This window comes from Zosterops lateralis, assembly GCF_965231275.1.
Source record: "Zosterops lateralis genome assembly, chromosome: 8".
NCBI lineage: Eukaryota > Metazoa > Chordata > Aves > Passeriformes > Zosteropidae > Zosterops > Zosterops lateralis.
Genome location: NC_139768.1, coordinates 18,622,401 through 18,638,084, shown reverse-complemented (window position 1 = coordinate 18,638,084; position 15,684 = coordinate 18,622,401). Strand labels below are relative to the sequence as shown.

General features: G+C 41.2%; 1 protein-coding gene across 1 annotated transcript in view; it reads right to left on the bottom strand.

Moving 5' to 3' along the window:
- The window catches only part of RBM20 (RNA binding motif protein 20), a gene marked incomplete at its 5' end in the record, with an annotated part of 101,537 nt that extends 91,538 nt beyond the window's left edge, over positions 1–9,999 (bottom strand). The window contains one exon of the mRNA XM_083866807.1: positions 9,866–9,999. Coding sequence (XP_083722933.1) covers positions 9,866–9,999 — 134 coding nt within the window. The remainder of the gene's footprint in view (positions 1–9,865) is intronic.
- Between the last annotated feature and the right edge of the window lie 5,685 nt (positions 10,000–15,684).

Sequence of the window (15,684 nt, the reverse complement as noted above, 5' to 3'; positions counted from 1 at the left end):
TGAGGTCCGCCTGGCATCCAGCTAAGAGGTGAGAAAACTAAATATAACAAACTTAAAACTACAATTATTGTAGGGGAGTTTGCCAGAGCCGCTCTGAAGCTCCTAATGGTCTGTTGGGGATTTATGGATCAGCTGTGAAAATTTACTCACAGCTAAAACTTGCCAATCAAGTCCTTGGCTTTGAATACTGCTACCAACTTCTACGTAATACAGTTTGAGAATACAGAAATGTCAAAGCAAAACAGTAGGTTTTAATGTTTCAGAGAAGGGTACGAGGAAAATCCATCATACTAAATAAACCAAAAAGACGTGCGGAGGCTCCCTTCTGAGTGTTTGTATCTTTGTATAAAAGGGTCTTATATTTTTACAGAGTAGGAGATTACAAGTGCTGCCAAAATACATACACAGTAAGAGACAATATGTTGTACAGAAAAGACTATAAACTGTCTTGCAGTTTAAGAGCAGATTCCCTCCATAAATTTTGCCAGCAATCCAAAAAATAATATTATTTCCTGATATTTTATGTTCTTGCCATATGGATGGCAATAAAAAGGGATCATTACAAAATTTATAAAAGTTTCTCTGAAATTGTAACTGCTATTTTCATGTTATTCCATTTTAAAAGGGCAGCAAAAACAACAAATAAAGATCCTGAGAACTTACACAGAAAGCAACGCAAGTAGCCAGCTTAGATCAGAAATATAAGACCATGCTTTATTTCTCCCAAATGCTCAGCACAAATGGGAAGACAGCAGTGATGGCCCCCTGTAAGGGCAGCGCTGTGCAGAGGAGCTGATGGGCTCTTTGTAGACCCCTCTCCACCTCCAACTCTACAAATCCCTGCAGCTGTGAGGCTTCAACACTCCAGAGTACTGGTTTGAAAACTTGTCAGACCTCTAACATGCTATTAAGCATCACAAAGGAGCATAGATTTATACTCCTCCCTGCACAGATTCATACTCTTTTTTAAAAGGGAAATTTTAATGCTGCAACATAAGGTAACTTTCTTTTATTTACTTTGGCTTCCACTACATTAGGTCTCTTCTGTCAGCAATTACCGCAAAAAACAAAGAATAAAGATTCATGAAGCCTTACAAATTTAGATTATAGGATCTGATCCTTTAAAACCTTATACACATAAATAATCCTGATGTGTATGAATAAGGCATTACAAGATCATAGCATACACACTATATCCAAAGAGGAATTCAAGTCCTTTTGAATTTACCACTGACAAGCAGACTCGGCCACCTAACATTATTTATGTTAAGCTATAAATTATGATATATATTTATAATATAAAGGCATATTGCTTTATTCTGCACAGATATACTTTAACCATCTACACAAAATGAGAAAGTCACTTCTAGCCCTTGTAAATTTCAATTTAACTCTTTTTTTATTTGGAAGGAAATTCAATCTTTTAGTACTCTTCAGCGCATAAAACCTAGGTGGAACAGTAATGATCCCATGTCTTTTAGAAGTTTGAACTACCAAAGATACATGACATGATTAATTTAAATTTCATTATCAAATTTGGAGTATTTAATTAGCAGTTTTTTGTTCACCAGGAGCTGGGAAAAAGAAGGTATGTTCAAGTGCAGAAAATTAGTTGACTTGGATTCAAGCACCATAGAACTGTGATTATTTTATTACAACACTTCACCTATGAACCTGTTTGCCCATGCCACCCACAGAGGTACCTATATCACCATCCCAGTCACTCTTCTTCTGTAGTTATTACAAGCATGTTCACCTCTAGATGCAGCAGTGACACTTGGCTAAATGTAATGCATGGCAGAGAAACCTGAGGCAGACCTCTTGGTTCATCTCAGAGAGTCAACAGAAGCTGCCAACAAAAGGGTCAGCCCTGTCTGCACCATGAGAAGGTGTTGCTACACAATACAACAGTGACCTTGAATGAAGCAGTAAATAAGGAAAAGAGGCCAATGCTTGGTTGTGAGCTGGCAGGATGGTGGAAAACATAGGTGACCTTAAAAGAATGTGCCATGAGAGGAACACAAATGGATGGCGCAGAGTACATGGATAGCAAGGGTGTGAATGTTAAGACGTGTTAATGGAAGACTTTGGAAGGTAAGAGGAGCCTAGGCTGAAAAAAATCTCATCATAGTTTGCTAATATTTCTCTCTATGGTTTCAGGAGATGATAGTCATCTTTTCTCCAAATGCCATCCTAGTCTGAATTGTACATTATCTCTGACAGAATTTTATGTGGAGGAGCAAAGGAAACCTCTGATAATCACTGGAATAGCATCCGAACTGCAAACCACAAAAATACCCATAGCTGTGCCCAGTTCCTCAGGGACTGGGGCAACCTTCTCTGTACCAGAAGTTAATCTGCTCTCACATTACTTCCAAGAGAACAGAAAGAAGGGTGAGAAAGACATTATTAAAATATTTTTTTCTAAAGTGAGGCCAAAAATAGTATAATAGAATATATATTATATATTCTATATATAATATATATATATTTTTTATATTTATATTTATATATATAAATATATAGTAAATATAGTAAAAATAGTAAATAGTAAAAATAGTAATAGTAAATATTAGTAAATAGAATAGTAAAAATAGTAAAAATTGGTCAGTGTAAGGAATTGTACGTGTCATCAACCTCATAAAACTACTTAGCACATCTTCCCTTAGGGGGAAAACATGTTAATCTGCAGAGACAGAAATAAGATCTGTTCCTGCAGAAACTGGCTGTGTTTGTTATCTCAAGCCACTTGTTGAAGAGGTACTTAAAGCCTGTTTCCTAGGTCAAATATTAAAATATAAGTAAAAATGCATTGCAACTCCTGCACGTTTCCAAAGAAGTGGCCCTAATTCACAGACACCATCAACTCACACATCTCTGCACATCCAGGAAATAAGCAAAGCCATGACACATAAAACTGTAGCTTTTGACACTACCAAATTCAAGACATTTCACACTCCTTGAATTCTAAAACTCTGCATCCTAATCTAGAGAAAAACACAAGTTTTATGGCAAGTTGAGGAAAGTAAAGACTAGATAACACCAGATGCTTTTGATATCTCGAAAGCTGGTAAGTCAGAGAAGGGACCAGGTGATCAGAAAGCTATCAGGGACCTTGCTCATAACCTGTCCAAAATGCCATTTTCTTTGTTCATCCTGACCAGCAGAAGATATTACTCAAGGGAATGTCAGTTAAAGATTTCCTTATCCTGTCCTTGTCTTTTCTTTAGAAGAAGTAATCCAGAAGTGGAATCTCTCTCCAAGGAATCATTAAGATTTTACGTAACACAGGCTTTAGAGTTAAAACCATGCAGGAGATACACTACTCTTCACAACCAGCATCACTACAGATTCCTGTCACCCAGGCAGTGCTCATGGCATCTTTGGAGCACTCTGCAAAGGCTGGTGAGACAGCTGCACATCTTTAAACAACAGAAATGATAAGAACGAATCTGAACTGCATCATTCAAGCAACAGTCACAAAGAATAACTCCACCCTGGTCCTGCTCATTGCCTGTTCAGCTCATCTCCCAACACAGACATCGAGAAAACTAACAACAAATGCATCCTCCTTGTAGTTCCTAAGATGCACAAGATAATTGTACCACAAGCTGCATATTTAATATCAGCTAAACTCTCATTTCACAAGTTTGCATACACGCACCCAGAAACGCAGCTAGCCTGATATGATGTAACTGCTTGTGCACTCATACCTACTGATCCTTTAAGAAAACAGGCATTTGCTCCCTTCCTGCAACAGAATACCCCATGCTTTTATTCGGCATTTCTTCTAAATAGGCAAGAGGCATTTGTAAAACGGGCTAGGCTTGAGCTGTCAGAACAGGACAGATATTAAACGTTTCTAAAGCCCAAAGGGAGACGTTTTCTGGTTTCCCTCTCTGTGTCAAGTGGCAACTCCACTGTGACGGGTCATTAGCGTGACAAAGGGAAAGCAGCTGGACATAGAGAGGGGCAGAGGCTAACAGAGCGATTACATCCTTAAATCAACTATAAAATGCTACAAAGGATGAAGAGGAGGAAAAAAGGGAGGAGTATATTCAGGGGAATAAAGTCAGTTTAATAAAGTGCCTAGCTGTGGGTCATATGAAATTAATTCATTTAAATAAAAGAAAAATCAAGACAACATAGACTTCTGAGAAAGCGGAATCTATTTGAAGGAATATTTTAAAAGTGATTGAAATCATTATTTCATGCAAATAACCCATTTTTCCATCCTAAACAGATTTCTACAGTCTTTATGAAGTAAAAATTTATCTTTGAAGATCTAGTTCCTCCCATTTTGACGGCCCCCAGAAACGATCAGAACTAGTTACTGACATTTTTTTCCCACCTCCATTTTCCTTTCCTCCAAATGAGATTGGGAAGATTTTAGCACCACAGCATAGCAGTAGCTCAGCAGGTCCCACACAACTCTTACTGTTAGGTGCACACATCTCTGAAAGGACAAGTGGTGAATTAAGAGGAAAACTAAAGGAACATATTTTCCAGTGTTCCCATTGTTGGAACAGTATATTAAATTTCCAATAAAAAGCAACATCCAGGCAACTGAGTTTTACCAAAGAGGACTCCATTGCCATGTGCTGTACTCCATGTGTTGTACTCACTATATTGTTTCTTATAAATTACACATTATTTAACTTTTCTCTAAAGTTGGCATCACTGCTGTTATGTCTCTCTCCACTAAAATCTGACATTTCTGGGCAACTAAGAATTGATTGATAAATGATAATAAAAGTCAGATTACTTGGAAATGTTTGCATGCAACACATTCTTTCTAAATTCTTTTGTTCTGAGTCCTTTCTGCTTTCGTATCTCTGTGCTCTCTCTTCAATCTTTTTATTTTGCCTTTCTGCCAGTAAGCTATTAGGTTTTAAATCAACCAAACAGAACAAAACCAAGTCCCAAACTCCACACTTTCAGTCACTTTTGTTTAAAACAGAGAACATCCATATGATTAAGTCATCTTTAACCTTTGGATCACAGCTGATATAAAGGACAGGTCATTGTTTTCCATCAAAAAAAAGAAAATAATTGTTTAATAAATAAATAAAAGAATTTTAATTATACAATGAAGATGATTATAATCACTGATGCTACTTCTGGAAAACAACTAAACTTAAAAGTGAAGCACCCTCCATTTGTCCCTGTCCCCTCCACGCACAGACATTTGGTACATACACTCGGCATTTTAAGTTCTGATTCTAATCTCAGGTGAGGTGTAAGAAGAGTCTCAATAATTACACAGCAAGAAACCAGGCAACTCCAGAAAAACTGCATTTCCCCCCACTGTGTGTTTCATAATATACAGAGACAATAAATGGGAAACACAAGGAGGAGCTTAACAATGTGGGTTTACACATTCTCTGGCAAGTCCCACACCATGCTGCTTTTGCAGCTCCTGTCCCTTGTTTTGGTAAAGCTGCTCAGCTAAGACAACTACAGCCCCCTCTGTTTTGTTTTCATCTCCAGTCAGGGCTGTTAGATTTGTTTCAACACAAATTCCATGAGTTTTCAGAGCCCTATCAGGTAGAGAAGAAACTAAGATTTTCGAGATGTACTTTAAAAGGCAAACAAGTATGGAAAGCCTGTATCAGTAACAGTAAGAAGAGAAACAGTAAAACCAGTGTTTCTCCTTGTTAAGTATCAGCTTAGCCTTTGCCATATATGCCAAACTATTTGCCATGACTAATCTATATAATGGGAGTATATTTCATATTTTATCTCTCCTGAGAGACTTTGACTTGGGAAGGGAAAAAAAAAAAAGAAAGGAAAAGGAAAAAGAAAATCCCACACTACACAAAACAAACAGACAATGAAGCCAATAAAAACCCCATATGTTTAACATAATGAGCTAGAGTTAAAAAAAAAATAAACTGGAGGCAATTTTTCCCAACAAGTTTTCTCCTTGCTGCTATAGGAAATAAAGGTCTCAAAGCACTCAGCACCAGTCTGCTGCCTCCTCTCTGCCCCCAGAACTGGCACAAACTGATGACAACTTGGGCGCAGATGTTGGAAATTCCATCTTCCTTCCAGAGGAGCTCAAAATCTCCAGAGCACAATCCCTTTAGAAAAAAAAAAACAACCCTAACTTTGTTTTTTCCCCAACTGTTTTAAGGTGCCTTTTATTCAAATTTTAAATCAAACATATATTCCTATATGAATGCAGGGAGTTAAAAACTGCTCCATTTCCACTGGACAGATATGACCCATGACAAATCATCAGAACCAAAAGCATACAAAGAGTTGGATTTCAATACAATAAGGTCTCCTATAATCACAAAGTTTACCTATGGCAAATGTTTCAGCAAGAACTCTCACAGAAAGCACTCTTCATGCAACATCTCTACACTTAACCCACAGCCACTCAGCCCTCTAAGTTATTTCCAGCTAGTTGCTCTGTCAGACTGCAATGAATCACACACCTGGAATTATTAACAGGAGTCTCCACTCTCTCATGCTGCTTAGCCACTCCAGCCAATCTAACAAAAAGTACTAAAATTTGTCACACACTGACCCATCATCTAAAAATTACATTTCACAATGCAACCATAAATTATAAACAAAACTTTCAAACCATATAAACTTTCTCATAAGAGCAGACTTACCAAAAGAGGGGGAAAAAACCCCAAGCCAACAGTTCCAAACACACATTGGTCTTTTCAGAGATACCCAATACGTGTTTCATGTATTGCTGACACTACAGACCCTACCCTGCATTTCCACTCTTTCCTCACAAGTGCAGCAGAAACCGGTTATGAACATTGGCCAACATCATTACAACTGTTCTTCTTCTCAGTCTTCTGCTTTATTTCATACAGAAGGGCACGTTTTTGTAAGTCATCCTCTGAAGTATGTAAATTCAGGTTTCCTTTCCCAGCAATTTCTCATTCTCAGCTCTACAGCTTGAGGGCTTTGACTGCAATAAGGCTTTTAGTTTTGGAAAATAAGAAGTATTTTCCCATCAAACATCACAACAACCTGCATAGATAGAATGCTTTAACTCTGTAAATCTTATCATTGTACCTTTATTATCAACTCAATTGACCTTGTCACTCAGGGGGAAAAAGTACAACATGTCGAGAGCATATTTCAATTTATCTCTCATGGTAGTTGGATACTATCAGCAGGGAATTTCAAACTAGAAGTTTAGTAATACTTTTATATTAAAATTACATTATAAATGTAAAAGTAGAGAGGTATTTAAAGAATATATACATGCTCCCTGTATTGCATGAGTTCAGCCAATGTAGCTGCTAAGACATTTCAGATCTACAGTTTCACTAAGTTTTAATCCTTGTTCAAAACTCAGCACTCATAGTGAAGTCTCATCAGCTGCCCATGTAGGAAGCCATTTTTTAAAATTATGTTGCTCTTCTCCTAACATTTGTAAACCTTCCTAACAAAACTACTGAGGGGGAAGAAAGAAGGAATCCAGAGAGTTTTCAAAGTTTAAATGGTACAATGAAAAATGCACATTTTAGTGACATACTTGAAACAGGGAGCTGTTTTGTTAAACACCACAGAATATTCTGATCTACATGACTCTGAATTAGCATCCTGCAACTGCTCATTTGTTTACAAAAAGATGGCAATTGTTAAAAAAGTCAAAAAACCCCAAAATGCTCAGAAAACAAGATACTGATCTTTCCTATAATGAGCCCATGACTTAATTTTGTAAAAGAATCACTACTTTCCTTTTCATTGTATTTTACCAGTCATAATACCTGTTCTAGTGCATTAGAGATAAATTTGGAAGAGCAATTTTGGATATTCCCTAATATCTCCTTTCCAATAATTCACTAAATATTCAGTTTAGATTATAAAATACCAGTTATTTTCAGCAAAACAAAGTACAGTTTGCCTGCATTTCCAAATCAGTGCATTTATTAATTGTCAGAAAACAGGCACATACCAAATTATACCACACGGTTACAAAACTGCATGATCGAGTTGCAAGACCTTAGATGGAGATGTTCGATGTTTGCCACCCTGCATCACATTAACATGACAAAGAACCCTCAAAACACAGCATCTCTCTCAAATCTTTCCATTAAAGGTAGGGTCAAAAGGAAACCATTTGAAATTTTCCTACCTATAATTTGCTAAGAAGCATGACTAGCAAGAATGTGATGCCCTCATACATAACACACACCACATCAGAAATACGATCGTGAAGTATTCTCAGCAGATCTACCTACCTATCTGACTTGCAATACGCAGCCACATAAAGCCTTGGTGATTGTGAGAAAATAAGGGTCATCTTTAGAGACTGTAGTTTAAAATTAAAGACTGATTTTGAGAAAGCGTAAATTACTCTGTGGTTGCACAACATTTCACATGTAGCACAGCAACAGGCCAGTGGACTTAGGAAGAGACCATTAGTTTCAGTTGCAGCGCAAATCTCTAAGTCTCTACTTCCAAACAGAAATAAAAATGTAGGTAACGAGAACCCTAAATGTTTTCACGATTCAGTTACAAACCACGATTAAAAGCAAACAGACTAAAAGAAAATCAAGGATCAAATTTATGGACCACATTCTGCAGAAAGTCTGAAAGTCCAGTTATTTACGTATTTATAAAAGCTTATGTGATTCCCAACTTAAAATAGCGCTCATACTTTAAATTTGCAGTAACGTCAAAGCATACGTTATTGCACATAAGTATTTCTATACATGTGTGTACTTCGCAAACGGAAGAGAATTGAAAGCATTTCCTCTGTTAGTTCCATTGTTGGGTTTTGTTAAGAAAGTGATAATGGAGATGCCTAAGCCAGCGCCTTGGCTGAAGCGGTTGTTGCAGGAAAGCAGCTCAAGCCCAGAGGCAAGGCCGTGGCAGCTCCTCAGTGCTTTGTCATACTCGCGCTTTGCTTGAGGGCCGCACACGGGCTCAGTCCACTTGGCGGTCTGGGACAGGATATCGAAAGTGGATCTCAACCTTCTCCACTGCGCAGCAGCACCCAGTGTCCTGCTCGTCAACTCAAGCAGTAAATCTTAAAGTTATAGAAGGCAATTCTAATAGCTCCATAGCCAGGTATTTGTTAGCAGATTAAAAGCCCTTACCTCTTCTAATATGTTATGAGTTGAGGAAAAATCAGATAAAGTGCATGCAACCACCTTGAATTAGCACGGATCATCCGCTTAGGCCTCGCTCATGCTTCACCTAATAACTACAGAGCACTCGGTTTGTCTTCAAGCTTCTCATTTAGCCAGATAAGTATCACTGGCACCACTGCATCTGTGTAGCAGAAGCGCTTTTTCCCCTCTTTCTGTGTGGAAAACGAAACAGCAAAATGCCATTTGCATCACTGCACTCGTTAATAAGACTTCCATGGCCGCACAGGTTACTTTTCCCGTGACAGTTTTGCAGAGATGCGATCGCTCCTGGCACCCCACGAGCCCCTCGCTCCAGGCCTGCTGTGGGGACCGCAGCAGCGGAACGGCGGCCGGGCAGGCGGCACACACCGCCCCGGGGCAAGCGACGGAAACTTCCCCGGCCCAGCTCCCGGGCGCGGTGCCGGGGCGAACCCTCGGGAAACCGACACGAGAGACTTTTGGGGCAGAAAACTTCTGAGGGCAGCGAGGCCAGTGCCGGACTTAGGGGAGTCGGTGCCCCTAACAGCGGGGACGGGGCCCGCCGCCACCCGCACGGCGAAGCGAGGCTCAGCCCCGCGGGGCACGGCTCGGCCAGGGCCAGGGCCGGTGCCGGGCCGACCCTCCGCCCGCCCGGCTGTCAGTCTGGGCGCGGGGGGAGGGAAGGGAAGGGGGGCACCGCCACCGGGGAGGAAGAACGACCCGCGCCTGCCCGCCCGCCCTCCCGGCGCGGCGGAACGCGGGGCGGCTCTTACTTGTGGAGGAGCTGGGGCAGGCTGGGCGGCGGTGGCGGCATCCCTCGGCTGGGGGCCCCGCTGCGGGCATCGCTCTCCGGCGGGTCAGCGCCGCGGGGAGCCGGGGCCTGGCTCATGGCAGCGGCGGGGACCATACGGGGCGGCCCCTGCGGCGGGAGGCGCGGGTGGCCGCGCAGCCCTCGGCCGCGGCGGCGGGAGGGAGGGTAGCAGAGAGAAGGGAGGGAGGGGGCAGAGGACCGGCCCTGGAGACAACCGCGCTCCCCCCGCCGCCCCCCCGCCGGGCTGGCGACGGCGGGATAGGCAACCCCCTGCGACTGAGCCCGCCCTGCCGGAGGGCTGCGGCCACCGGCGGGGGCGGCCGGCGCTGCGCGGAGCCCCAAAGGCTCTGGCAGGGCCGGAGGGAGGGGCGGGCGGAGCCCCCGGCCCGGCCCCACCTGGGCGCCGGGCCCGTTCCCTCCCTCCTCCGCCCGCACCTGCCCGACGGGAGGGACCCACGCCCCGCGGCAGCTCAGTCGCTCTGCCCCGTGTCCTGGCCGGGGCACGGTGACTCCCGCGCACCTGTTCGGGACAGGGTGGCTGGGGCGTACCTGGCCCTGCCCGGGATGGTCCCGGGGGCCGCGCTTGGCAAAGGACGGGCTGTACAGCAACGAGCGAGCAGCACCGGCCCCTTCACACTCTGACGGTAGTTTACAATCATCAAACGCCAAGGGCAAGAGGAAGAGCGTGTGTACTGTTTTAATCCCTCGCTGGTAGCACCTCTGAAGAAATGTTATCAGTCATTTATCAGACATAGGCTCTGTCGGTTGATATAAAACGGAAGAGGGTACCCCAGCCAATTAATAAACTTTCTCGAGTAACGAGTCATCTCTATAGCAACCCCCCCGTCTGGGCCCAACCACGATGGGTTTTTAATAAAGAGTGTCGATCCTGGGCTCCCCGCTTCTAACACATACGTTAGTGCGATCAAGACCTACTCCGGAAGGCTTTACCTGCTGCTGTAATAACACAGGACTAAGGAGTGGAATTGCTGCCTGATGATACAATGTGACAAAAAAAGTTCTACCTGCACACGTTTTGGGAGGAAATTTCAGATGACCGATGGAGCAGAAGTTGCAATCTTGCACTAAACAAGTAACACTGAAAATGTTTTTTCCAGCTCTTGCTCCCTTTGTTCCGTGATTAGAGAGGGACAAGTCAAAGACCATTTCAATACTTGCTCCTGCACTACCTCTGTTTGCCACACACCCTCCCCCAGCACACACACACACAAACCCCGAGGAAAGCAGAAACATCCTGGCTCCTTTGAAAAATTAATCCTAATTCAGGGGAAAGATGCATTTTGAAGGGGTCAGGTTCTCCTCCCCTGCACCTGGCACAGTCATTTACAAGTATGTAGCCTTCTAAATGGGAACAAAATGCCACCTCCGGTGACTGGAAAATTTTAAGTTAGTTGCATTAATCACGTACTTTACACTTTGCAGATGGAGAGCACCAACCAGGTGCAGGGCAGTGGAGAATTGGGCGGGATTTCAGTTGCACACTTACTTAATGGTAATGTAACACCAAATGCACCTTCTAAAAATGAATAGTCGTCAGTACTTGTTTAGACACATTGACTTAGACTGTATTCTGAGAAATACAAAATATGGAGCTTCACATCCTCTCCCACAAGGAAAAAAATTGTAAATTATGTGTTTTCTGGTTCAGTGAGGGCCAAGGGATGATCAGCACCATGTAGCTACAATATGCCTGATCTTTCAACAAAGGAAAGGTAAGATCTGGCAGACAGGTGAGGTAACTCATGGGGAAAAAAAATTAGCATGTGGGACCATCTCTGCCCAAGGTTTAAAGTAAATCCCAGGTGTTCACTGATCATACACAGAAAAGCAGCTTTGTGTGAATTTCCTGAGTAGCAGTGAAAGCCTTTGAGACCAAGCAACAGCCACTGCTGCCTGTAATTATTTGAGGAAGTGAAAGATGGTGACTCATGGCTCAGAGGGCAGCAGGAGCACAGCTATGACACTAATGCACTGCCCTGGATTAGAAGGTGGTAGTCACAAGAACGTGTTACTTCGCACAGACATATTACATCACTTGTAATAATGGATCAAGTGTGTTTTACTAGGCACTACTATTTCTGCACTTAATAAACCCACTGTACATCTCAGCATTCAGTCTCAGCATGGGGTCCTGAAACTCTGCAAAGATTTTCTCCATTCATTTTTACAGTTCTCATTCCTATGTCTGCCTCTTGTCAAGGTTTTTTTTCCTCTCTCTTTCTGTCATATCCCAGTGTTTGGCTTGGCATGATCTGGTGTGGCAAAAGCACTGACCCCTCACCACCAGCTGGTTCCTGCCTTACCACAAGGCACTAGCAAAAGCTCACTCAGAGGTTTGTCCTACAGGGAAATAAGTGGGTGGGTGTGAGCAAGCACAGACTGACTGATGTTCCCGGACTCTCTTATTCAAGAAATCAATATAAGCAGTGTTCTGGCCAACCCTTACAGTATTTCTGGAGCACTGCCATAAGAGAGAAACAACAGTGGCTGGTCCAAGAAACACAGTTTTAGGGTCTGGGTTTGGCAGTAGAACTGAACAACTGCTAACAGATATACAAGTTCCTACTCTCCTAATATGGAACAGAGTTATGCACATTGAGAAATCAGAGCTGTAGATTTTTTCCCCTTGGCTAGAGACATATTCTGTGTTTGTGTCAGCTAACAGAGATTTTGTTAAAAATATTGGCAAAACACTGACTTTCCTTTTGCTGACTTTATATGTATTAAATATCTATGATTTTAGATTAAAACTGTTGACTATTTTTAAAGTATCTATGCCATGGGTGTTAATGAGAGCTCATGCAAAAAGCCCTCCTCGCTAATAAGTTCAGCTGAGATTAATATGCTTACTGCATCTCCCAAATACAATTAAACAATCCCCACCTCTTACAATGCCTTTTTGACGTTTCCAGTTGAAGAAGACTGCATGCTAAAACTGAAGTCCTGATCTAACTGCTGTTCTAACTTGCATGAGGATAAATCAGAAGCAGCTCTCTGGTGTAAATGAAATCACACCCAGAATACTCCATTTTTAGGACCAGATCAAAAAATGCACAGGCAGAACCTGGAAAAAAAAGGAAGGGATCATAAAGTAGGAAAGTGATGGAGCCAGGCACACACAGGATACTGTGTCCCCAAATAGTTCAGCATCAAATAACAAAAACAGCAATTATTTAATTGCTTTAAGAGCTTATTTAACCACAGAGTTAGACAGTAGCAAGGAAACACATCTAAGAATAAAATATGTCAATCTGCTTATTAGTCTGACAAAGGCCTTTCATTGGTTCATGCCTCAGTCTGTTATTCTGTGACCTGAAATTTAATCCTTGGTGAATTAATTGTCTTAATTGTAATCTTCTGAAAATTAATATATAATCAGCTCTTCATTATCAGAGAAAAGAAGCAGTTGGAAAAAAATGAAAGATGGAAAACCCAGATAACACGAGTACCTCAGGGCCAGGGCTGGCTCAGCAGCACGTGTTGTGCCCTGGTGTAAACGTCCTGCTCACTTAAGCTGTGATGAGCAGCACCAGTTTAGGTACCATTGCACAACTAACATGGTTTATTCCCAAAGTGGGTAAGGCACCCAGACACAATGGAGAATAAACTCTGTTTTTTACTGTTACTACTGTGCACAGGTTCTTTAATTCATATTTATAAAGTGTGATCTAGATAGTGTTGTGACGGTTCTGCAGCAGCAATAGTCATTAAAATACAAACATGATTTCATATAGAATGAGATGTCATCTCTGAAATAGGACTGAAGTAACGTAAGTATCCAGTTGCAGGAATAAAAGACTTCATCTAGGAAGAATGGCAACATCGTCCTCCTTAACAGACTGTGGAGAGAGGAAAGCACTCTCTTACTCGACTTCCAAAACTAATGAAGGAAAATTCATGGAAAAAAAATGAAAAACACTTTAGTCCAGTCAGTTTATTGTTATCAATGTATTAGGTTTCCCCAGGTTACACTGAACCCTGTTTCTGGAGTTTGCTGTAAATGTTTTCCTGTTCTCTCTGATCATCGTTTGGATAAAGAAGCTGAAGACTGAAGCAGAAATTTCCAGTGCCTGGGTATGTGAAATCCACCTTTTGGGTAAGTCTCTATTTCTTCTATCAGCTTCTCCTGAAAAAATATTTCAGTCAGCACCACTTTTGACTTTTTTCTTTTCAGTGATTTTCTTTTCACTGGATGTGAATGGCAACAGGTGGCCACAACTGGTAGGTTCTTTAGCAGTTATTCTGGCTTTGCATTTTCCTGCACCTGTGTGGGCTCTACTGCTCAAGACTGCATGTGATTGAAATTGTGATGTTCAGAAATACTCAGGGTACATTTATAAAGGACCAGGTAAATTTTAGCTCAAGCCTGCAAGTTGCTTTATAAACAAACAAACAAAATTTTCTGACATTTGAAAGCAGAAAGTTTCCTAATAGTTTGAAAGAAAAATACAGGGGAGATCTAATCCTTTAGAATTAATTGGTTATAGAGCAGGTGTTTTTATAAGAGAACAGAATCACACAAAGAATTTGACTAAGCACATTAGGTTAGGAGCAAAATAATCACTCCATGAATAACCAGAAAATGAAGCTTAGGAATGATTCACCAAGAGATACAGCCTGGTTCTAGACCTCTCAAAGGTGAAAAACAAAACTCAGGAACTGGACTGACTACTGCAGTGTGCAGATCATGTGCTTTCAAGAGTCAAGCAGATCAAGATGTGAAAGGATAACCATTGGAGATAAACTATCAGACACTCAGATGTGGATAGGTGAGACTCAAATATGCTGGGACAGCCAGCTAATGAAAAGCAAACACTGCAGAATTTTAAGCCTGATGCAGAACAATGTGGAATAAACTAATGATGTCTTTTTGCGAGTAATGTGAGAAGCTGTGTATTCCCTCAGCACCTTGAGCCAGTGACAATATAATCCTCAATTCACATACTATAAATTTAGAAAATATTGTAATGTGCAACTAATCATACCTAGGAGGTATGCACACTCTTTTATCCTAGAATTCTGGCTTATGTCATTAATGGCTTGTATCATGCTCTTTTCTAGCTAGAGAAATGGCAAATGTTTACCATTTTAACTATATTAGTCAACTTCTTAAAGAACAGCAGAATGTAATTAAAGAAAACATAATGGCAACAGTAAAAAATGAATGTTAAACTACTCTGAAGAAAAAACAGGCTTTAAAAAAAATCCTTGCTGTTACTCTCAGCTCTTCAGATAACTGAAATATGCATGCTAATAACCTGACTTATCTTCCCATGCCTTCCCTATTACACCCATTCATATCATGGCGTAACTAGTCTGCTTCCAGTCATCCTCACTTCTGTTTCTCATCCTTCATGGCCCCATAAGCACAAGAGAATTAACAATAATTGTTTATTTATTTTTTTTACCCCACTTCTGTCTAATGTATCCATGGGGGGTTTTTCCTCTCATTGCCAAAGTGGTAGCTAATAACTACTACATCTTCACTATTATTAAAAATACCCATAATTAATATATTTAGTACAGATTTTACTTCAGTGATTTTTAATTTTAAAGATACCATATTAGAAGCAACATCCAGCCCTTAAAAAGCTTAATTTGTCAAGCCTTTAAATACTAATTCTTCTTTATGTGCATGCAAGTTCTAAGGATATATGCATAGCTGGAGGCAGTCTAAACTTAATGGTTTCTTTACCCATGGTAAAACACTGATTTTGCATAACTGCTGAGTACCATTTGATAGTGATAAATATTACTGAC